Genomic DNA, 22,576 nt, shown 5'->3' on the forward strand with positions numbered 1-22,576 from the left:
TAATTCTTTAAATACAATTTCTTCTTATTTTTCACCTTTGTCTGTTCTGCACCACTCAACAAAGTTTTATAAACTCTGTCTGTTAGTTATAGCATAAAGTTGAAAAACAAAGAAAAAGTGTTGCACATCAGGCATCTTGGTGGAGGAATAAACAAAGAATCGGCTGAAAGTATTGTGTCACTGGAGCTAAAGTTGCACTTGCACAGGGTGACAATCTACTATAAAAGACACTTAATAAAATGTCTTGTATTTAACCAGGAAAATCCTAATTTATATTAAAAATCTAAGAGTTCCCAGGTCAAGACAGCAATAGCCAAGACAATTCTTTATATACTGACAGGAAAAAATGTTTTTTCAGAAGTTCTCTGTTCTTCATTGACACATGGGTTCATCCCTTGAATTAGGTGTCTTTTTTGTATGTGCATGACTCGTAGAAAGCGTAGAGCTGCCACCCAAGGAAAAAAATTGCAACCTGTCATGTAATAACATGTTTATTGTAAAAACATGAAATATAAAGTGTGTTAATGTTTTCATCTTCAAATGAAGAAACTGTGAATGCAGCAGATCTGAGAAATGTCTATCTCATTTACAAAATCTGATTAAGTTGTACTTCACGCTGGGCTGAGAATTCTGCATTTACATGTTGGATGACACTGAAATAATGTTAATGTTGCTTTAAACCAGACCGGATGCCGTCTTCATTTAGGCAATTTTATTCTCCCTGCATTACATATATAATTTTAATTTTAGTTTTCAGAAAAAAGCTAGGACATAGGCGTAATCACTGGTACATATTAACCAAAAAACAACACATAAAGACAAGTCTCTCTACACACAGGCAGGTAATGTACTGTCCTAACTGTCCCACATTCCTGCTTTGTGTACAACAATATATCAGAGTAGAACAATTAATCCTTGAAAAAAAAGAGTTGAAATGTCTATATAATAATGTAGCGTGTTTCATGTTTTTACAATAAAACTTATCACAGTATAATGTGATACAGTTGATATTTCTACAATTAAACTTATCACATTGCAAGATAATTTCACGTTTTTATAGACTATCCCATTATAACGTGAAATGGTCCAAGTTTGTCTTTCCTTGGGTGGCATCTCTATGCCTCTGTAGGCACAAAGACTGAAAATGGTGATTAAGCATCCTTAGGAGCAAAATATGAATGTGAGGGATGGATGGAACAAGACATTTGCACTATACTGTCTGGATTTTTTTTTTGTCCACCTTTTTCCTTAACTTTCTTTCATTGTAGTTTATTTTCCTTTTATTTTTATTTATTTATTTTCTTGCTTGTAAAGTATCTGCACAAAGTCCACATGAAAGGAAGTTGTTCTGAGACAGCACACTACTCCTGAAGTGCTGGAACACTGTTTGCCATCCAGGCTTGTCTTCCTTCTCTGGTCTAAATCATCATATTACACAATCACGCCTGCCCAGTGGCTATTTTAGCTTCAGAGAAACAATGTGCAGCTGCTTTAAATTCAATATTTTTGATCAATTGGCTGACTGAACAGTGGGATCTTAAAGAGACAGGAGCCAAAACTAAGTGTTTCAGATCATAGGTGCTGTAATAATGTACAGAATGAGAAAATATACGTAAAAAGTATATAATCATCCTCTCTTAGATCTCCAAAGTAAAATTATTGACTTGTTCATGACTATGGTATGGGTTCTTCAAAATGTCTTTTTTAGAGCTTTGTGTGTTAGGAAATTGATTTTTAATTTTGTTCAAGATTTAAAGGGAATTTAAAGCTAGTGCAGGAGAAATATTACATTTTGCTGCTTTTGTTGAGTCTCCTCTGCCCTATTTTGGATTAACTGTGTGATAATAATTGAGCCTATGAACAACAAATGCATGAATAGCTATATCTAGCTATATTTTGATTCAAGATACTCTTTATTTTAAACATTGCACAAGTGAAAATCAAAGAGTCAACACATTTGAGCAGATAATACCCAGGTTGTATCCTGCAGTCTTTTGTCTTCTGTTTATTAGCTACGTATTGTCCACTAAAGCACAATCACTCATGTGGATAAGCCTGATGAGTGAGTCATGAATAAATAAATAGTTCAAGTCAGCTCAATCTATAAGCCCAAAGCAAATCACTCATTCAGTACCACAGTTACTGAAAGTTTAAGACTCAAGGATTATTGGCATTCGCTTGCTGTCAGCCCTGAATGATCATAAATATACTGAAAGTGCATGGATTTAGTGCTATGTAAAGTACATGTTCAATTAGTGTTAGAAAATTTAACTGAAGAAGAAATATGAAAGTAATAAGTAAGAAAAATAGAATTAACACAGTTTTTTTGCCTTTAAAACAGATGTTAAGGACATTTACGCTCATGCGAAAGAAGTTTTGCTAAAATCTTTAGAGGTTTATAATCCACCTCCTCACCCTGCAATCTTTACTCACATTTCTTCTTCTAAATTTGTCTTTCAGGTCTTGGCCATCATCTCCATCCTCTTCATTGTGCTATCCACGATTGCCCTGTCTTTGAACACCCTCCCAGAGCTGCAGGACATAGATGAGTTTGGCCAGTCCACAGACAACCCACAGCTGGCACATGTGGAAGCTGTGTGTATTGCCTGGTTTACCATGGAATACCTGCTCCGTTTCCTCTCCTCCCCCAATAAATGGAAGTTCTTTAAGGGTCCTCTGAACGTCATTGACCTTTTGGCCATCTTGCCCTACTATGTCACCATCTTCTTGACAGAATCCAACAAAAGTGTGTTGCAGTTTCAGAATGTCCGTCGTGTGGTTCAAATCTTTAGGATCATGCGAATCCTGCGTATTCTGAAGCTGGCTCGACACTCCACAGGTCTTCAGTCTCTGGGGTTCACTCTTAGAAGGAGCTACAATGAATTGGGTTTGCTTATTCTTTTCCTGGCCATGGGCATCATGATCTTCTCTAGTCTGGTGTTTTTTGCTGAGAAGGATGAGGAGGATACAAAGTTTAAAAGCATCCCAGCTTCTTTCTGGTGGGCTACTATTACTATGACCACTGTAGGCTATGGAGATATCTACCCCAAAACTCTGTTAGGAAAGATTGTGGGGGGGTTATGCTGCATTGCTGGCGTATTAGTGATTGCCCTACCCATTCCCATTATTGTAAATAACTTTTCTGAATTCTACAAAGAGCAAAAGAGGCAAGAAAAAGCACTTAAAAGGAGAGAGGCTCTTGAGAGGGCAAAGAGAAATGGTAGCATTGTTTCTATGAACTTAAAAGAAGCTTTTGCTCGTAGTGCAGAGCTGATGGATGCTGTGGTGGAAAAGAGCGAGAGGCCGCATGACAACCACCTGTCTCCAAGTCGTTGGAAGTGGACTCACAAAAGGGCTGCGTCAGAGACAAGCTCAAACCATTCTTTCAATGCACAAGAGTTAGGATCACCCTGCGAGGCTCGAGCAACCAGCCCCCAAAGGTTAAATGTCCAGAAGCTAGAAGAGATGTACAACCAGATGGCAAAGACACAATCACAACCCAACCTCAATGCTAAAGACAGGAGCTCTAGAGTGGGCAAACGGAGAGATGAGATCGAGCTCGGAGCCATTCATGATCATGGACCACAAGTTCTAGGAAACAGAGAAGTTGTTGGGGATATGAAAAGCTTGTCAAGCATCGACAGTTACATCAGTTGTGCAACAGATTTCCAGGAGAATCCTCGCTTCCCCCGTAGTCCAGCAGCAGAAACTGGTCTTCAGGAAATCAACCGCTTCACTTTTGGTCCAGCTGCAGCCTTGTCTCAGCATGCTAGTTCAAAAATCGGCCAGCAAAGCATGGGGCATTCCATGCCAACTCCTGTGTCAAAGTCCTCATACACAGAGAATGCAAAGAAGTTTTTCTTTTCTGGCAACACCTCAAAAAGCCTTAAAGGAGTTTGCCGCAGCGAGAGGGATGCAGGGCCGTCCCCACTTTCAGACAGCTCAGTTGTGTCAGACCACTCTCTGTTAAGCCCTGAAGTCTCTATCTACACCACTGCCAGCAGCAAGACCCCCCCAAAGTCTCCAGATAGCACTGCCATGGCCCCTACTGTATTCACCTTCCATGACTCCTCCATCAGTAAATACATTGACGCTGATACAGACGATGATGAACACCTCCGTGACATCTCTGAGGCCAGTCCTTCAGATCGTCTGCTGGCTGGTGGAAGCCCAAAACGCAGTATTAACATAAATTACCAGAGGGGGACAAACCATTTAGAAGCAGCCCAGAAAATGCTGGGTCAGAATTGTCTTTTCCCTCTTGAAGGGATTCGTGGAATATCTCACGAGAATCACATAGGACCTGAGATGGGACGCAGACCAAAGGTTGAGAGGGGGCGCCAAAATACTTTGGATAAAGGCCTCTGAGGTACAAGTGAAGCAGAGACAAACAAGTAGCTGGGGACAAAGTGTTTGTGATAGAGACACCTGACAGGCTAAGATAAACAATAAGCCTGACAAAAAGGAAGAGGGAGACAAAGAAAAAGAGTCTCACATTTCACAAATTATCTGAGCATGCCATTAGGGCAACAAGGTCTGAGTGAGCATGTGTGATTAATACTCTGGGAAAGAAGCATTTCTAAATTGGAGGATGTCACTGCCCTTCCTTCAGCTCATTCCTGTTAGCGGTAATTTGTGCCCACAAAGCAAAAGAGCACTCCCAAGTAGCCAGTGGGTCTGTTCAGCGAAGAAGTCAGTTAAGAAATTTAGCTGTGGTTATTACTAGTCCAACACAACTAAATGATGGTTTTAGCCAAAAGTGTTTATATTCTCTACGTGAAAAAAAAAGAAAGAAACATATCCACCTTCCCATAATGATTCCCATCTCATTTTTCAATCTTGGAGATACACAAGAGGACCTACAAGCCTATAAGCTACTTTCTTGTGCACTCCATTCCTTAACCTGGCCTTAGTCATATACATTTGTAGGTGTGTGCATGTCTGCATATGTGTGTGCGTGTGTGTGTGTGTGAGAGAGAGAGAGAGAGAGAGAGAGAGAGAGAGAGAGAGAGAGACTGTGAATATGAATGAGTGAACTACTGGTAATTCATGTAAACATGCTCTTGTCTAACCCAATTTATTTTTCTAGAGCTAAGAGAAAGTTCCCTACAGAAAGTGACTGTTTTTGTCTGCTATGTTATAATCATATGAAATATTCAGTATATATATAAATATTAGTGTCACAGGGTCTGCAGTTATCATGGGCTCCAGCTCATCATCCATTATATTGGTTGTTCTCTCTAAAGAAGTATTCTGCTATCTGTGATGAGAATGGATATGTTCACATTTCTACATGTGGATGTTTTGTCTTAGCACTAATACCATTTTTTTTAGTAATGATAGTGATGGACCAAGTGTCCAAGAATAAGTGAACAGAAGTGTCAATAAATAATGATCTTGATTTCTATCTAAAACGCTCATTGAGAAAACATGCATGCAGCCACCATCAACATAAAAACACAATATGAGCTGCTTGTGCATCCTTCCTTTGAAGAAATAATTGAATGTAAGGAAATCATATGAGATTTTTGCTTCTTGGCATGAAGTTTAGACTTCACTGACATATCCTCAGCATGCTTTGGCCTCCATCTGACTAATATAAAAAGTTTCAAGTGTGTATGAGACACTGAAAGCAGGGGATTTCTTCTTCTCAATTCCCTTCTTAATGTTTAACAGAAAGTCTAGTAAAACTGAGCTTACACAAGGCTAAGGTGTTGCAGAAGTTATCAGACTCATGCATGCACACGAACACACATGCTCATAAAGATCCATGTAGGTTTGCCAGACTGTGTTCAGGATACTTACATTTAGTTTCCATGGTGACAGCACTTGTCCTGAATGGCTGGTCACAGCTAAGCAGAGTAATTTATTAATTGGAGTGTTCTCCAGTGTGCAATGTAACAGAATTCCAAAATAAATACAAAAACATACACGCCACTAAATTGCCACTGTAGTCACATGTTAGACCTTCTCTGCACTCTGCATATTCATGAGTACTGTGTAAGCGCAACATTGAGGTGTAAGGACCTTGTACATTATGTTTGAAATTTCTATACCGTTCCATGAATATAAATGAGTTTCTTGACTGTTTCCCAAGGATTTACAAAAACACAAAGCATCCTCCATTACCTGTTTACACTGCCTCTACTAAAGAACGATACAGTTGCGATAGAGAGAATTCATATGGAAAGAATGTCAATACCCTTCAAAGATCAGCCCAACAGACATCACATCCATGATGGCTGGTAAATCTTCCCTTCACATCCATAAAGGTCATGTTAAACTGAGAGAATGGACAGAATAAAAAAGGCTTTCCTCACCCTCTTCAAGGCTGAAGTGAACTGGTAAAGCATTTTTAAACTATTTCAAAGGTTTTAGGAGCTGGTAGTGATGGATTGCAAAAATACTTAGAAAAAGAGCAAAATAAAAGGAAAAACCCAACTATGTTTCCACATGCTCAATTTTCCAGCATGCTGATTGTTTCCACTCTTAACTGTGGCATAAAATGTCTTATGAGCAGGCGAGTGTGAAGTCCCCAACCTCTAAGCAAGGAATTTCTGATTTGAATTCTATCCTTGACAAGCTTTTTCTCATTCTGTTTGCTTTTCTGCTTCTGCAATTACTTACTTTTCTACTTCGCTGTAATCAATAGGAGTGGGAGGAAATTACAACAGAAATAGAAATACATGGTTAGGGTTTAAAAAAATAATAATAATGTATGTTTAAAACATACAACAGACTTACAGATAAAGTAATGTCTGCATTTAGAGCTTTAGGAAAGAGATAAAGTAATTATTGTCATCAATGTACATAAGATGACAGTATGTTTCCTTGTGCAGCTACAGAGCTACAGTTTTAACCGAAATGGGCCATTTAGTGTGAGTATTGTCCCACTATACAAGCTGAAGAGAGGAAATTATTTATTGACCAAAGGACTATATGTCCAGCTCCACAACAGTCGGATGTGTGTCCCCTTTCAGTTTGTTAATGTCTGTTTCTAGTTATCTTATGTCTACAAGTTTAGCTCATAGAAAGTCAGCAAACTATCTGAATCAAATCTACAGATTGACATGTAATCCATGATGAACTGTGTGTTGCAAAGCTTATTACAAAAACATTCCAAGTTATCCCTCTCAATTACTCTCTGTTGTTACTGGAAACTTGTCCAAACTATTCCTGAAAACTGTGACTCAGTCCAATATTAATGATATAAACTTATTTACATGAAATTAAGTCCAATTTTACTTGGATTAAGACAAGAATTCAATTTTTTTTAAACAACATGAGTGATATCTGTACATCACTGTGATATGTACAAGGAGAAAAAGAATGTTTTTGTCAGGCGACTGACCATATAAATACAGGATGTGATCAAAGTGTGATCAAACCTGACCCCCGATTACTGATTTGAGTTCAGTGGTGCAAAATTCACAGGCACAGGTTCTCAGAGGTGTGGAAAAAATGAAGAATGAATGAATGAATGAATGAATGAATGAATGAATGAATGAATGAATGAATGAATGAATGAATGAATGAGTCCAGTGAATCGCTGCATATAGTACAAGGGGGTCTAGTTGATGGAAAACTGAAGAGAGAAAGAATACTTAATAATACTAATTAAAATATACAGAAGAATATAGAGTAAGATAAGTAAATATAAACAGATACAACAAAAAAACCTACAAGAAACAGCTTATCTGGCTGAACATGCTGAAAATGTCAGATTTATCAACAGATAAGTAACTCTGGCTTAAAAGTTCCTACATTTACTGTTTGAGACTTTGCAGACATGCGCATGGTCGTACTCATACCACCTTTTTGGCTAGCAGTACCAAAATTTTCCAACTTTCCAAACTGGGCAGGACAATTTAGATTCTTCTGCAAAGTCTTTTCAGCTATCCAGAATTCAGTTGTAACATCTGTAGGAGACTTATCCCTGGCAGACTCCACCCGCATCATCAAGACAACTAATTAGGGAATATCTCTCAGAACAATGATGATTCATCCTTCCAAAATTCCTGGAACTGGCATTATTAATGCAAATCTGCAACACTGCACTAGGCCACTTAATGTACATTCTCTTTCATTTGTTACTTGTTTTTATGTCTCCTGTCATCACAGCTATCTCAAACAGTAACAAGATGAACAAAGAAGAACCTCAGTGCCCGTCACTTCCTGACCCAAATAGAAAAGACACACGTAAAAGAGGCCATTGCACTAATGTAGCTGTTGGGTAGAATTTGATAAAAAGTCAACAGAAGGTGATTGACATACTTTTTTGTATGTGTGTGTCCCTGTGTGTGTGTGTGTGTGTGTGTGTGTGTGTGTGTGTGTGTGTGTGTGTTGTGGTGAAGAGTGTAATCACAAATCCTGATTTCGTTTCCCATTTTAATCACAGTGCTGGACCATTTCATATTGCTCTCTCATAGTGAAAGGAGCTGAGGTGTGAAAGGAATAGCAATGACTGAGAGAAGCAGAGGGACCTGTGTGTGTGTGTGTGTGTGTGTGTGTGTGTGTGTGTGTGTGGGTTGCTGCTGTAAAGCCTGGGCATTAAAGCAGTGAGGCTGCTACTTAATAGAAAAGAATGAACTGTTTCCAATAGGAATACATGCATGTTGTGAAAGTCCTGCCGTTTTTTCCAACAAATATCAGTAATTCTAGTTGCATCATAATACAGGTTATATCAGATTATAATCCAAAACAAATCTAAAATTATATGAGAAATTAGGATATCTTTTTTGTTAGGAAATGGTAGTTTGGGGGTGGTTGTAGTTTTAATTGAAGCTGAGGAAAGAGGGATTAGGTTTCTTATTGAAACAGCATCATATAGTTCATATAATAGTTGTTCACCACTTCATCTCAGACCCTAAATTAAATGTATATATAACACAATTAGTTTGTGTTTGGAGCTAGAACTTTAAAAAAAATGTTCTTAAAACATATGGGAATGTACATCAAAAGTACTGTTAATATCATATATGCTCACAAAAAATAATAAATAAATATAATCCCTGCACTGTGGGATTATAAAACAGCATCATAGACTTCACCCACAACGAAGTGGCCAAAACTGAAATAACTTGACAATTTAATGAGAAAACGTCCTGTTACACAATATGTGGTGAAGGGTATTGCACATTTTCCAGATGGCCTCTGGTGATATTCCTTTGGTTGCAGTATGCTTTACTCAATAAATGTGTGTATTTATTCATATCACACTATTACATTTAAGATGCACCAGGCTATTTTCCGCAAGGAACATCAGTATCAATAAGACTGATATTGTGTGTGCTCCAGATAAACATTTCATTGCATTTGTCTTTGTCTTATAAGAGTCAAAGCCCAAAAATGCCATCTCCTTCAACATATTTTACACAATTATACTTTGATGCTCTTGGAAATTCCACAAAGTTTACACAAGTTGAGAGCGAAATACGTGTCGATCAGATGTATCCTTCAGAGTAATTTTACTGCAAGAAAATGCTAGGACTGAGACCATTCAGCTCACAAAATCTATTGTGTGGTCTGTTGTCCAATGATTTTGGTTTTCTATACAATATTGTCAGGGACCATTTTCACTGAAATTCTCTCCACGAAGATGACAATCACTATTTTATGAATTGACAGCAGGCACTACTGTAGAGAAATTAAATTTATCATGGAAATATATATATAAGAGATTTGCATACACGTACACTCATCGACAACAAAAATCTTGACTTCAGTCTTGAAATTTTTGAGATTTTAGAAAAGTTATTATGGAGAAATATCAAGATGTTTGATTTGATATCTATACTGTGATACTGTGACACAATACCACCACAACACTACAAATAGTTGTTTTTAAGGACATTGTACTTTGTTTCATCTCATGGGAGCCATTGACAGTAATGAAATCTTAACAATGTTGCAGGCCCTTTAATTTACTGAGGTCCCCATGGATAAACTCTGATGTGAATCATAGGACTAGAAGACCACCACTCTGTTTTATTTCACATTTAATGGTACAAAATAAACTTAAGAGCACAGATTTCCATAACCATACTCCCAGCTGTTCAATAGGACTCCCAGTTGTACAGTAAATATCTTTAGCTGAAATCTACAGTAGAATTTGGTTGTTGCATTAGCATCTAAATTTGATCCTAAAGAGGTTGAAGACTTTTTTATTTTTTGTTAAAACCCAACAAGACCTTTATAAAAGCATGTAGTAGTTTTCAAATACCGGTGGGAATCGCTGCTTTTTACAAGTCGCTCAATTCCACACACTGAATCTAACACTGTATTACAGGGTTGGGGTCAATTTAGGAGGTCTTGATGGACCACACATAACCCTATAAACATAAGCAGTATTTGAGCATGAGCTGAATTAAAGTCTACAAGTACTACAACTTTAAAACACAAAATATTTTTTTCTATGGTTTAAGCTCTCAGTGGAATTGACCCCAACCTTGCTAAAGCCATCAGTCTTTGTAAGTACACACTGTTTCCAGGGAATTGAAAAAAGATATTTGAATGACCTTAGCCAGCTCTTATACAGTGTTGTTTGTAGGTCTCGAGGCTGTCTGTTTTGTAAAAGAAAAATCTGGAAAACATTTTTACCCATTGACTTTCTATGCTGTTGTTTCTGTATTAATGTTCTACTGTTCTGTGCATGTTGTAACTTTGGCGTTGTGGCTGGTTGTGATTTACTCAGAGCCAGTACCTGTCATGTGAAAGAAAAAGTGTCTCAATGTCCCGAGATATTTCTATTTCTTAAGAAAAAGCAACATTTCCCTTGAATGACAAAAAATGAAATAAATCAAATCACTTTACTTTTTTGGATTTAGAAATTGTTGGTTTTCATTTTACAATTAATTTAATGTGATGTACTCTGACTGAACATATTTAGCATCTGGTGTATTTTAATATTCTGGTTAGTTTGTAATTATACATGAATATAAATCCCTAAATATATCTCAGTAAATATGTCCAGAGTGAAGGCTAACAGAAATAGGAGGTTAAATGAAAAGAAAGCTGAGAGATGTTGGGCAGGAGCAAGCTTCCAGCCTCCTCACACGTCTCCAGACGCCCCTACATCGAGGGTTTCCCACTGCCTGCCATTGGAGAGATCTTCTCCTGTAAGGGTGGAGAGAGGAAAAGAGATATAACAGCGCCCATTAAATCTAACTGAGAACCAATGTTGCCATCTTGTGGTAGCCAGCGCTGTTAGTAATCAGATCCAACAGATGGGGTTCAAAACTGTGATCTAAGTGGAGAAAAATGAAATAAATCCTGAAAAAAAGATATCCAGCCTTTTCCATCACACTGACCCATACATCTGAACTCTAAGACTGCGAACCCAGAGCCCCACAAAAATTCTTGAAGAACAGTGTCTGTGCTAGAGTCAGTGAATGCTAAGGTAAACATAATCTGTCAGGACAAAGTAATAAGTGGCTTCACACCAAAGCATATTTCTGCAGATACACACCTTTCTCGTGCAAAGGTTCTATGGCAAGATTTATAAACATATTGAGCATCAATATAAAAGAACAAATCTTATGAGCTGTGAAAAAGAAATGTGGCGATGGAAACTAATTTTATGCTTTCCTAAGCCTAACCAGATATACCTAATGCCTAAATCTAATTTAAATGTAAAAACAACAGGGACAGACAGGAGGTAAACTGAAATCACAGTCACAGCCCTTCCTTCAAGCTAATATAAGCATTTTTACCCCTAAAACAGAATGTTTGAGGGTATAAATATTTGCTCAAACATAGCTTTTCTTGACCCCTTTTCTAGTTTGCATCCCTACACGCAAAAAGGAAAGAAAAAAGAGTAGAAAATGTATGTTCAAGAATGTAATCCTGAAATTGTGTTGCATAAAATAACCATTTCTTATGTTGATATACAACACTCTAACAGCATTCTAAGCAGAAAATCATTCTCCTTCAGTCAGAGCTGTAATGCAACCTTTGATTTGCTTTCATACCTAACCCTGCGTGTCCTTATTGTGTTTACTAAGTGAATTAGGCTACAGTCACCCATCATCCTGCTGCATAAACAGCAATTATCCATAACAAACTGAGCTTTTATCACTCTAATGAAAACTTTTAGAAATACATCTAGCTTTGTTTAAGTTTAACAATACTGGGACTGCATTTAAGCTTGGATAATGATAACTAATGTGTTTGGAAAAACAATAACATACGCATCCATATTTACCTACCAAAGGTTTTTTTTTATTAAAAACTAAAAAATGAAAAAAAAAAGCCTTAACCTTGACTGCCTCTGGTTAGTTCAACATGGATAATGCCATCCAGCTGGTCCTGATATCGTCATCTTTGTTAGCAAAGATTAGCAGTTAATTAGTTAATGCTCCATTTTATCATACTACAACTGCTGCCCTGCAAGCATGGCATTATTTAGGCCTTTTGGTACAATTTCTGTGTCCTGTGATGCTATTAGAATCATGATTCTGATCTTTGGCTATCTGGTGCCCATTAATTTCTAAATAAAGGACACTAAATACACTAGTTCTTATCAGCTGAGTATTCAACAAGTTTTAAAATAAGTGGCCATGGCAACAGGATGCAGCCAAAGCCTGTTTTTAATATAATTCCACAGTTAATAAGCTAGATTTACCTGTACATATAGTTTCCTTCTCCATCTCCTGCACAGTGTCTTTGTCCAGCAGTGAGAGCAGGTGGCTGGCACTCAACACACACATGGTGCCCCTCCCTCAGGTGCTGCATCCAAAGGGTGTGAGGGTCCCCGCTTTGCTGGCATCCTTTTGTCAGAGAAGTCAATTGAAACTGGATGCAGTACCTATTTTACATAAATGCATAATGACAAACACAAAGGCTCACACATGTACAAATAACTTCAACAATATAAAGAACATTAAAGGCAAAAATAGAAGGTAATTTAAAATATTTTTGTTGTCTGTCAGGGATGCGTTACCCCATTACATCGCTGCTGTCAGGGATGTCTCTTTTTCTCCGAGCGTTGCCATAGCCACCAGTGGTAATGAGTGCTGGGACTGCAGAAGAAGCATTCATGAAGAGAATATTACATGTGCCCATATGTTCCAGTGCTTGGTCCCATATAAATTTCAAATGAGCAGGTGCTTTTGTTTTTTTGTCATTCTTTCTTCAACATGGCTCATTTAAAAAACATTTTAAGAAGGAAATAATGGCATTCAGGCAATCAGAGGAAACATATACAAGCTATTTAATTTCAGATGGGTTTGACATGCAAGACTGGTGTATACTATTCACACCAAAACACAGCTATACCATAAATAATGCTTCTCTCACTAGGGCTTCAGTGCATTGGATACAATGAGCATCAACCTTTAAATAAAATAACCAGCAACTGTTTTTCATTAATATATATATATATATATATATATATATATATATCACTGGTGATATTTTGTATAATATGTGACATTTCAGAATAACACTGTTAGTTTTGAAAACAATGTGATGATCACAATTGAGAGCTGTTGAGTGTGTGGGAGGATTTAGTTTGATTTTTTCTCACCAAGTGAGTTTTGACAGTGTCCTTGCTGAGACCAGTACTTCACACAGCCAGCATGCTCCTCCAGATGAGGACAAGGCCTCCCTGCATTACGTGGTTCCTGCAGGACTGTCCTGCTCCTCTTCCGGACTGTGGTCTTGCAGGGCTCGGCACACCTTGACCACTGCGTCCACTCACCCACCACACAGGGCACGGCTGAGGTAAAGAAGCACATACAGCTGAAGAAAAAATAAAGCCAGTGTTTTAATTGTTTTTATGGACTACCTTTACTGGTTAATTATTGTGTATTTTAGGAAATGTAAATCTTCCACATTTTTTGTTCCAAATTCATTGTATGAACATTTCTTTCCCTTAGATATGCACATATGCACAATCTGGAAAGTCACACACCTCAACAGATCTCAGATGATGTATCAAAGTCAAAGCCAAGGCATGAAGTTGAAAAACATGTGGATTGTGGATTGTGTCAAGGCACAAGTTTTTGGAAGCATCCAACAACATTTCTGGAGCACTCAAAATGCCTACATGTATAAAGTGTTATATCCTTCTACAATAGAAGATACTTGGAACAAACAACAAGCTTCCTTGATGTGGTTGACCACCACATGCATTAAATGGAGACAGAGCCCTGGGAAAAACAGGAAATTAATGACTGAGGTGATGATAACATGAGATCCAGTTATTGTTAAAAAGATGAGACAACTTTACATGAGGACAGCCAACAGTGCACCACTCCACCAATCAGACTGAGTGATGGTAAAGCGGTGGTAACCATTGCTTATTTACATTTTGTAAGAAAACATCTGAATCAGACAGTCCCAATGTGGAGAAAAAAAAAGGCACCAGGTATGGCTTATTATTGTCATCCCTACAGTCAAACATGGTGATGGCATCATTATCCTGTGGGGTGGATTTGTTGAGACCAGGGTGGAGACAGCTTTCAGAAAAAATGGAAAATAAAGAAGCTAAATAATTTGGAGCAGACATGAGTAAAAACTTGTTCCTGATTCTTCAGGGTCTCTGGGTTAAAATAGTTATGTTTAGACAGGGAACCAAAATGAAAAGAGACTGAGTACTGGCTCTCTATATTAAACTTTGAACATTTGCCAAGAAGAATGGGAGGAATTTTAAAGGGAAAAATATTCCAAGCTTGTAAAGTGATTACCAAAATGGCAAGAAGTCCCTATTAATGACAAAGTTAAGTCAACCAAATAAAAAGCAGGCCTAATAAAAACAAAACAAACCAAAGTCAATAAGCTAATCCAAGAAGACAGAAACACTTTGATTTGATTACTAACAACTCAAGTATAGAAAAAATACGCAATCGCTAAATAACAGAAAGAGTACACGATCACAAAACTTGTCTCCCTCAGCGCATCGTCTACCTGGACACGCGGTCTCATAGTCGTGGCAGCAGTCCGTGGTGGACACGCAGGCTTGGTCGCAATAGCAGATCCCATATGATCGGTCAGATCGCCATCCTTTACTGATACATGACAAGTCCCGGCCTGGGCAGCAAAAACCCGCATCCCGACAGCCCGACCGACACGGCCCAACGAACAAAAATAACACCCAAATCTGAGTGATGGAGCTGACCCAAGAGACTGACATCACGGACCTCAACGGATTCAACTGGTTGGGAGCAACAACTGTAGGCTACTGTTTAAAGTGGAGCTGATCTCAATGAACTATCACCTATGATCAGCCGCTCTTTGACCAGCAGAAAATTAGACATGGGTGGCGGGTTGAAAGTCATTCATCTGTCATCTTTGCACCTCTTAAAGCAACAGTTCACTGAACACCTTCGGAAAGAGACACGGACCCCGAAAACATCTGATTCCCAGGTGCAAGTAAATGGAGCTTGGCTACTTCTTTAAGTTGATCTGCATTAACACTCCCATGTTCTTGATCATGCAGCATTTTTACAGCATCATCTCACCACCTGCCAGCATGAGGGATAATATTTATCTGTCCAGACTGTTTATATTTTAGAGGATGTACAAGTGATAAAACCACCAGATGGGATGAATGTACAAAGTTAAATGGCAAATGTTGCTGAAGAAACACTGATAAAATTTATGATTGGTCTCAAAACCTTTCAAAGCTTTTCTCGTTATAAGTGATGTATAAGTCTTTGTGTATTAAAGTCAATTCAGGATCATAAAGTAAACAATTGTTGGTAACTTGCTATTTACTTTATTTTGCTGTACTTTTCTCATTAAATTAAACCCTTAAAAAAGTTTAATTTTCATGTTCTGAGCTGTGCCCCTGCCCTTTACGCTATATGCTTGTATGTTTTTTAAGGCAGTTTTAGTAGAGTTAACTCAGTATTTCAGTCTAGACAAAGGATTGGCTGCTACAAACAGGCTACTCATATGAGCGTGTTACACTTATTTATGTGAAAGGAAACAAAAGCTTAGATATACCAAAGTGTAAAAGTCAGTAAGTTGCTGAACAGCAGTTGCATTAAATTTTATTTACTAAACTTTCCACAACAGGTTCCCACTGTACAACAAAGACAGTGAAAATATTTGCAAATTTTCTGCTCTGTACAAAAACTTTGGAATCACAAAAATGAATGGTGAATTTTCCAGCCTCCAAAGCCTCTCTACAGACGTGTTTGTGAAGTGGCAAGTTTCCCCGGCCCATGAGCCTCAGCATGTGAAAAGGATGGATTACTGAAACTCCTACGGCTGAGGTTATTCATGCAAAAAGATCAACACTGTGGACAGTGCAGGCCTGCACTCTGTTATTAGATCCACATACTGTAAAAGATTACGACAGCAAGTATTCATTCGATATTTTGAAGTTTATCCAAAAAGAAGACTACAATTTCTCTTTTTTTAAATTATTACTTTATTTAAATAGTCAAAATTATTATTCTACTTTTGACAGTTTCTTTCTTTGCTTCACCGGATTTTCACAAACCTGCTTAAAAAATGGCCAATTGTGTAAAGAATTATACAGTGCAATATGTAACTCATTAAAGCCTCTATTACATTGAAAATTGGACAAAAATGTATGTCTGATGAGATGTTAAAATTGCGAAAAGCTTGCTTTTGAAAAATATATGTTCCTATTTTAAATGTAATAATAGGAACAAAAGTTCAGTAAAAAGGAAAATTAAAAAAGGAAAAATGATAAAATATCAACACCGAGGGACACATTCAAACAATGGATCAGGTTTGACATTTAGTTTATTCCAGTCAGTAAAACAACAGAGGCAAATGTCGTCTTATGGAACTCAGTCACAACTCATAAGTCAATCTGAAACTATCGTGAAGCTTCTTACCACTCATAGGAAATATCTATTTCAAAGCTGGTGTCAAAATATAAATATTCAGATTTTCCTTTTGTGACAAAGAAAAAAAAAATCCCTAGAATTAAAAAGAAAACAAATTAAACTCAGTTTGCAAACCTCACATTCTCTGTGGTGAGTAACTCCTTAATGTAGCTATACTTTATGGCCCCATTTGAAGCTGTGACACTACGCTTAATCTGCATGGCAATAATTAGGAATCACCAAAAGATTCAAGGCAATACCTTTTAGTAACAAACACTTTTGTGAACACTCCACTCCACGGAGCAAAAATACTTAGCAGTGCCAATAAAAATGGTCAGCTCATATAAAATTGTTCCATAAAATATCTTGGTGAAGAAACATTTGTTTTGTTGCTGTTGTGAGAGATCCGGTTGCAACATACAGCGGTTTAATATTGTAACAAGTGCACTTGGTATTACTAGCAATAATTAATTTTTTGTTTGCACTTGAGGGTTTTCTAATTACCTGCTTACTCTGGTATGAAAACAGACTTGAACTAACTTACAGAGTATTAAATCACAAAGCACATTATGGCTATTTTATTAGTGCAAAGTAAATATTGCAGCATGGTAATTAAATAGTCTTAAATGAATCTACACTTGAAACTTTATTAACCAAGCCATTTCAGGTCTCTGCACTGTGATTGTAATATTCAGTGAGAAAACACTGCAAGTGCTGTTAAATACAATGAAATGTAATTTGCGCTCAGTGAAAATATGTTGGAAAATAAGACACACATGCAGCATTTTCAGGTATAATGTTCTAAACACAGCTTGAACTTGTCTCACAGTGTTTACCTATACAACTAAAACGTGATGTATTACAAGCAGCCTTTAAAGCCTGTAAGCATCGAATGCAGAGATTTATGCACAGCCATAATCTGCTTACTCATTTAATATGATTCTCACTGCTCTACTGAACTGGGACAAAATCTTATCCTTGAATCGTGTCCATTCATTTAGCAAATTCTGTATTACTTCCAGATATGCAAGCAACAGCCTTATGTTTTTCTGGCTAACTTGACTTTGGCACAGCTGAGGATTAGGTTAATTGAATACTCCCATGTTTTCTATCAGCTTTTTATTCTTTTCTAATTAATGACCACCTTGTTTGCAAGATATGCTTGCAGGGAGCATGAAATAATTTAAGTATGAAGGTTTAAAGTAATTCAAATTTACAGTGAGTAATCATCACATTGCATCATCTAATGTGATTATTTATCCTTTGACCACCACACAAGCTCTGTACCACTTTTTTCTTCCTCTGTTCATCATGTTGATACATTTTACACAGAGGTGCAATCAGGAAGTTATGTTTTAAGATGTCATGCTGGTTTTCTGTTTTGCAGAGTATGCATGGTTTATTTGTGAACGTGTAAAAGGGCCTCACATGCACAGTATAACTTTGAAAAGTGTACTGAAAAAACCACAAACATCAAGAGTCTTTACCTCGCTGTAAAGTCGTTCAGCATGTTATTTTCTTCAGTCACAGTAAAAATGTACGCATTCACAGCTTATAACAAACGTGGTTTCATTAGGAGCTCAAAGTGTTTCCTCTAATCCGAGGGGAGGGTGTTTAAATAAACCACACGTTGAGGTTGGGGGTCTCAGAAAGAGGGAAACACCAGCTTGGCTGCCTGCACCTTAGTTAGACGGTAGGAAAAACAACTTCACAGGTATCATTAGTAAAGTCTGAGTCACTGAAGGCCACTCAGACTTCTGTCCTTTCAGGTAAAGCTCATCAGCAAAAAATAAGGCAAAAATGATTTTTCTAATGGATCTCCAGATGATGCTGCTGGATGTAATTTACTTCATCCTGCGCAACTCTGTACGGGTCATCATGCGTCCCCGCACCAAGCCTATTGACGGTGAGCTGGTGCTGATCACTGGATCAGGAGGTGGCCTGGGTCGTCTCTTTGCTCAAGAATTCACCAAGCACGGAGCAGATGTGGTGCTATGGGATGTTAATAGCAGCTCCAATGAGCAGACAGCCAAGCTGGTGCATGAGATGGGTGGTAAGGCGTACACTTACACTGTGGATGTGACCAACCGGGAAGATGTGTACCGCAAAGCAGAGCTTGTAAGAAAAGACCTGGGCCGGGATGTTACAATACTGGTGAACAATGCTGGCGTGGTGGCTGGGCAGAGCATTTTAGACTGTCCTGATGAACTGATGGAGAGGACTATGAAAGTCAACTGTCATGCCCTCTTCTGGGTGAGCCTTTGTTAGTTATTATCAAACATTTCTGAGACATTCACACTAATGAATTCTCCCAAATGAGGTGGTTTAACAGTCTTGAGCTCAGACAAATTCAGCTGCCATTTATTAACTTATGGCACTAAGGCGTAAATGTCAGTGTATCAGACTCATATGTCAGGGCACCTTTGTATCTTTTCAAGACCTAAACCCACTAATCCAGAATAAATGCTCTAATATGGCAAGTGGCTAAATTAGGGATTTCAAACACTGGTCCTTAAAGCAAAAGTCCTGCAGGTTTTAGATGCTCCCTGCTTCAACAAAACTGACTAAAATTACTGGCCCATGAATGAAACTTAACAATTTGTTGGATCTATTTAATTTGAATTATGTTTTTGGACCAGGGAACCTCAGGGACCAGAGTTTGAGATCGCTGGACTTATTCATGTTCATATGTCCAAATAGTTCTTGTAAATAATTGCAAACTTTGAGAGTTTGATCATGTGTCCTAATTCAGATCAGCTGTCTAAATGATGATGAGGTGGAACAAACTCTTGTTCAGCTACATATTTCCTGAAATAGTCAGTTTGAGGCATTTAACAAGTGAGTTGTAATCACAACACAGTTCTAATCTTTTCATCGTAAGCTATGGACAGAGCACATTATTGTGTGCAGGTTGTGTGATGTATGGCATGTGAAATGTATTGGGTCAATACCATTATCCCACTCACGTTATAGATTTAAGGACTCCTAAATGAATCCTCTTAGTAAGTAGCGACTTAGGCAGCATAAGCTTCCCTTCAATATTTAAGTCTCATTTAATTCATATGGACACTTTGTAGCCCCATTCTCACTAACAGCTGTATAACAATGTATGTTTGTATGGTGTGTGTCTCAGACAGTGAAGGCCTTCCTCCCACAAATGAAAGCCCAGAATCACGGACACATCGTGACCATCGCCAGCGTACTCGGCCTCTTCAGCACAGCTTGTGTCGAGGTGAACCAGGGAGGGAGAAACATCACTCTGAGACATGACATCTTTATTTTTTACAGTGTCTTACATCCCTCTCTTTTGTTGAATGAAAAGATCACGTATGATATTCATCACCTGTAAAGACAATATAAAACAGCTCTAATGAGTGACTCTTATTTGTGGCAGGACTACTGCGCCAGTAAGTTTGCTGCAGTGGGCTTCCATGAGTCTCTGGCCCATGAGTTGCTGGTTGAGGAGGTTCAAGGTGTGAAGACTACTTTAGTCTGTCCCTACATTGTGGACACAGGCATGTTTGAGGGCTGCAAGATTCGGTATGTCAAAGTAACACAGACTGACTACATGTTTGGTATCAATTGTCCCATTAAAATCTGCTCTGTAAATGTATGTTGGACCCACCATCAGGGAGGAAGCGGAACTGTTCTTACCCCCACTGGAGCCCCAGTACTGCGTCGAACAAGCAATGAACGCCATCCTGGTAGACCAACCGCTGGTGTGCATCCCCCGCCTCACCTACCTGCCATTCCTGTCCAGAGCGTAAGTTTAAATAACCACACCTCAAATATTTTTAACTTCCATTCATGTCACAGTTTTGATTAGTTTGCCAGCTCATTCTCTTTACTTAAAGTTCACACAAATATTCTTTTTCAGATTGTTGCCATGGGAATCCAATGTGGCTGCCTATCGTTTCTTGGGTTCGGACAAGTGCATGTTTCCCTTCATTAATAACAGGCAGCAAAGAACGACTAACAGCTCTGTTCAGGTTGCATAAGCTTACAGTGGTGCACTGACCGGAGTCACCGCCATAAAACAACATGCAATTAAAAGGTTTATTTATATCAAATTAAAAACAGGACTGCCTGTTAAGTATGATTAAGTTGCTGGTTAAAAATACTGTCAGGGATTTTAGATTTGTAGGCTTTTCATTCAGAAACCTGTACTAGGTGACTACTCAGCCAAGGAGTTATCAGAACAAAAGAAGTTTTCTGTAATGTTCAGATGAAGTTTAAAGTCCATTTTAAAGTGTTTTCATCATTAACTTAAGAAATGGCCAAACAGTTAAAAACACTGACCAAAACGGGAACGTTTCCTTTACTATCTGCAATAAATAGTTTGCTCTGTTATATTTACATCAAATAAATACATACTGCCTGCTTTCTGGGTTTGAACCATTTTATTTTAAAGTATACAAGACATTCTATGAAAGCCACTTTAGCCCCACAACAATCAGTCCCTGAGCATGGACAGCTTGGAAGTAAATCTGCACTATGTGGACTTTGCTCCGCCACACAGATGATGTATGCATCAGTGCACATGCGTGATTTAGAAGATCTCACAAGTCCTGCTAATCCTAGAATACCGCAGTGTTGCAGTAAAACATAATCACTGCCCAAACAAAGCAAAGCAAAGCACCAGAGCAAGTATGAGTAATGATGAAGATTTCCTGCAGCAGTGTTGTGTTGTAAATATCTCCAGCCATACTCACGTTCTCAGAATGGAGTCATGTTTGTTCACTCATGAATAAAAATAACTATCTTTTGTATGACAAGGCATCAGACATATGGCAAAAGCACTTTACAGGAAAATTATACTAAGATCTATTCTTTTTAAGAAATTCAGTTGGGACATTTTGGGAATATTCATTGTTAGATATGTTTGCCACAAGTGTATTTTTATTTTCCCATTTAAAGAATTAGAAAAAAAAATCCCCAGATATGTGATTAACCCACACATATGATGTACTCCATCTGAATCACTCAGTCCTTTTTCCTACTGAAGTCAGGGACTAAACTTGTATTAGCTCTGACTGATACAAACACTCAGCTGATTCCATTGAGAGACTTATGTTATTTTGCAGGTTTAGGTTAAAAAAAGTGCACAAAGGAAGATTTGCCCCACTGCAGTGTAGTATCAATACTAGAAAACCAAATAATAAAATACAATAAATAATTTATTAAATTAAATCTAATAAATGACACCAAAACAAGAGTCAATAACAGAATTAACTGTTTAGCATTAACAGTGATTGGGCAATATTTTTTAACGGACACAACCCACACACACCACTCTGCTGCTCATCCTACAAATACACAGACATGGACAGAATTGTTGTTACCCTTCGGTTAATGGAAGAAAACTCAATGGTCACAGAAATAACTGAATCTGACAAAAGTAATAAATAATTTAAAGAAATTTAACCAATGAAAGTCAGACATTGCTTTTCAACCATGTTTCAACAGAATTATTTAAAAAATAAACTCATGAAACAGACCTGGAGAAAAATGATTCAAGTTATTTCTGTGACCATTGTGAGTTTTTCTTTCATTAATCGAAGGGTACCAACAAATTTGTCCACATGTGTATTTCCCTCATACATGTGGAACCACTTAAAAGTGAAATAAACAAATTTCCCAATGGTATAAGATTTATTGCCAAGAAGCATTGCTGCAAGAAAGAATAAATCCACTAAACACTCATTTCTATATTTTTTGTGCCAAGTTTATAATCATCCTTTTTTCATTTTTTAGAGACTCAAACGTCTCTA

General features: G+C 37.8%; 3 protein-coding genes across 5 annotated transcripts in view; 2 read left to right on the forward strand and 1 right to left on the reverse strand.

The window, feature by feature from the left end:
• Positions 1 to 13,602, forward strand: part of kcnb1 (potassium voltage-gated channel, Shab-related subfamily, member 1) — a 40,609-nt gene extending 27,007 nt beyond the window's left edge. For 2 of the 3 annotated variants that reach the window (XM_041981441.1, XM_041981439.1), the window contains exon 3: positions 2,461 to 4,974. In XM_041981441.1, the coding sequence (XP_041837375.1) occupies positions 2,461 to 4,368 (1,908 nt within the window). In that variant the 3' untranslated portion in view covers positions 4,369 to 4,974. Of the gene's footprint in view, positions 1 to 2,460; positions 4,975 to 13,542 lie in introns of those variants that run through there. The other variant, XM_041981440.1, reaches the window with a different exon arrangement.
• On the reverse strand, positions 8,835 to 15,550 carry si:dkey-7k24.5 (somatomedin-B and thrombospondin type-1 domain-containing protein). Its single transcript, XM_041981442.1, has 5 exons — positions 14,908 to 15,550; positions 13,526 to 13,717; positions 12,941 to 13,019; positions 12,629 to 12,805; positions 8,835 to 11,115 (listed from the first exon to the last, which is right to left on the reverse strand). Exons 1-5 carry the CDS (start codon positions 15,131 to 15,133, stop codon positions 10,998 to 11,000), a joined length of 792 nt encoding a protein of 263 aa, XP_041837376.1. The 5' UTR covers positions 15,134 to 15,550; the 3' UTR covers positions 8,835 to 10,997.
• Positions 15,551 to 18,605: 3,055 nt separating this feature from the next.
• Positions 18,606 to 21,094, forward strand: LOC121636931 (retinol dehydrogenase 10). The gene is made up of 5 exons (XM_041980799.1): positions 18,606 to 19,058; positions 19,939 to 20,037; positions 20,200 to 20,345; positions 20,437 to 20,568; positions 20,683 to 21,094. The coding sequence occupies exons 1-5, from the start codon at positions 18,606 to 18,608 to the stop codon at positions 20,801 to 20,803; spliced, it is 951 nt and encodes a 316-aa protein (XP_041836733.1). The 3' UTR covers positions 20,804 to 21,094.
• The last annotated feature ends 1,482 nt before the right edge of the window (positions 21,095 to 22,576 follow it).

This window comes from Melanotaenia boesemani, chromosome 3 (genome assembly GCF_017639745.1).
Source record: "Melanotaenia boesemani isolate fMelBoe1 chromosome 3, fMelBoe1.pri, whole genome shotgun sequence".
NCBI lineage: Eukaryota > Metazoa > Chordata > Actinopteri > Atheriniformes > Melanotaeniidae > Melanotaenia > Melanotaenia boesemani.

Excerpts from the sequence above, each read along its gene's own strand:
- si:dkey-7k24.5 (XM_041981442.1), bottom strand. The coding sequence starts at position 15,133 with ATGTCAGTCTCTTGGGTCAGCTCCATCACTCAGATTTGGGTGTTATTT. Across the intron at positions 13,020-13,525 it reads ACACTGTCAAAACTCACTTG|TCCCAGCACTCATTACCACT; the intron begins GTGAGAAAAAAT and ends CTTCTTCTGCAG. Across the intron at positions 12,806-12,940 it reads GACAGCAGCGATGTAATGGG|GTACTGCATCCAGTTTCAAT; the intron begins GTAACGCATCCC and ends TATGTAAAATAG.
- LOC121636931 (XM_041980799.1), top strand. The coding sequence starts at position 18,606 with ATGATTTTTCTAATGGATCTCCAGATGATGCTGCTGGATGTAATTTAC. Across the intron at positions 20,038-20,199 it reads TCAGCACAGCTTGTGTCGAG|GACTACTGCGCCAGTAAGTT; the intron begins GTGAACCAGGGA and ends TATTTGTGGCAG. Across the intron at positions 20,569-20,682 it reads CTGCCATTCCTGTCCAGAGC|ATTGTTGCCATGGGAATCCA; the intron begins GTAAGTTTAAAT and ends ATTCTTTTTCAG.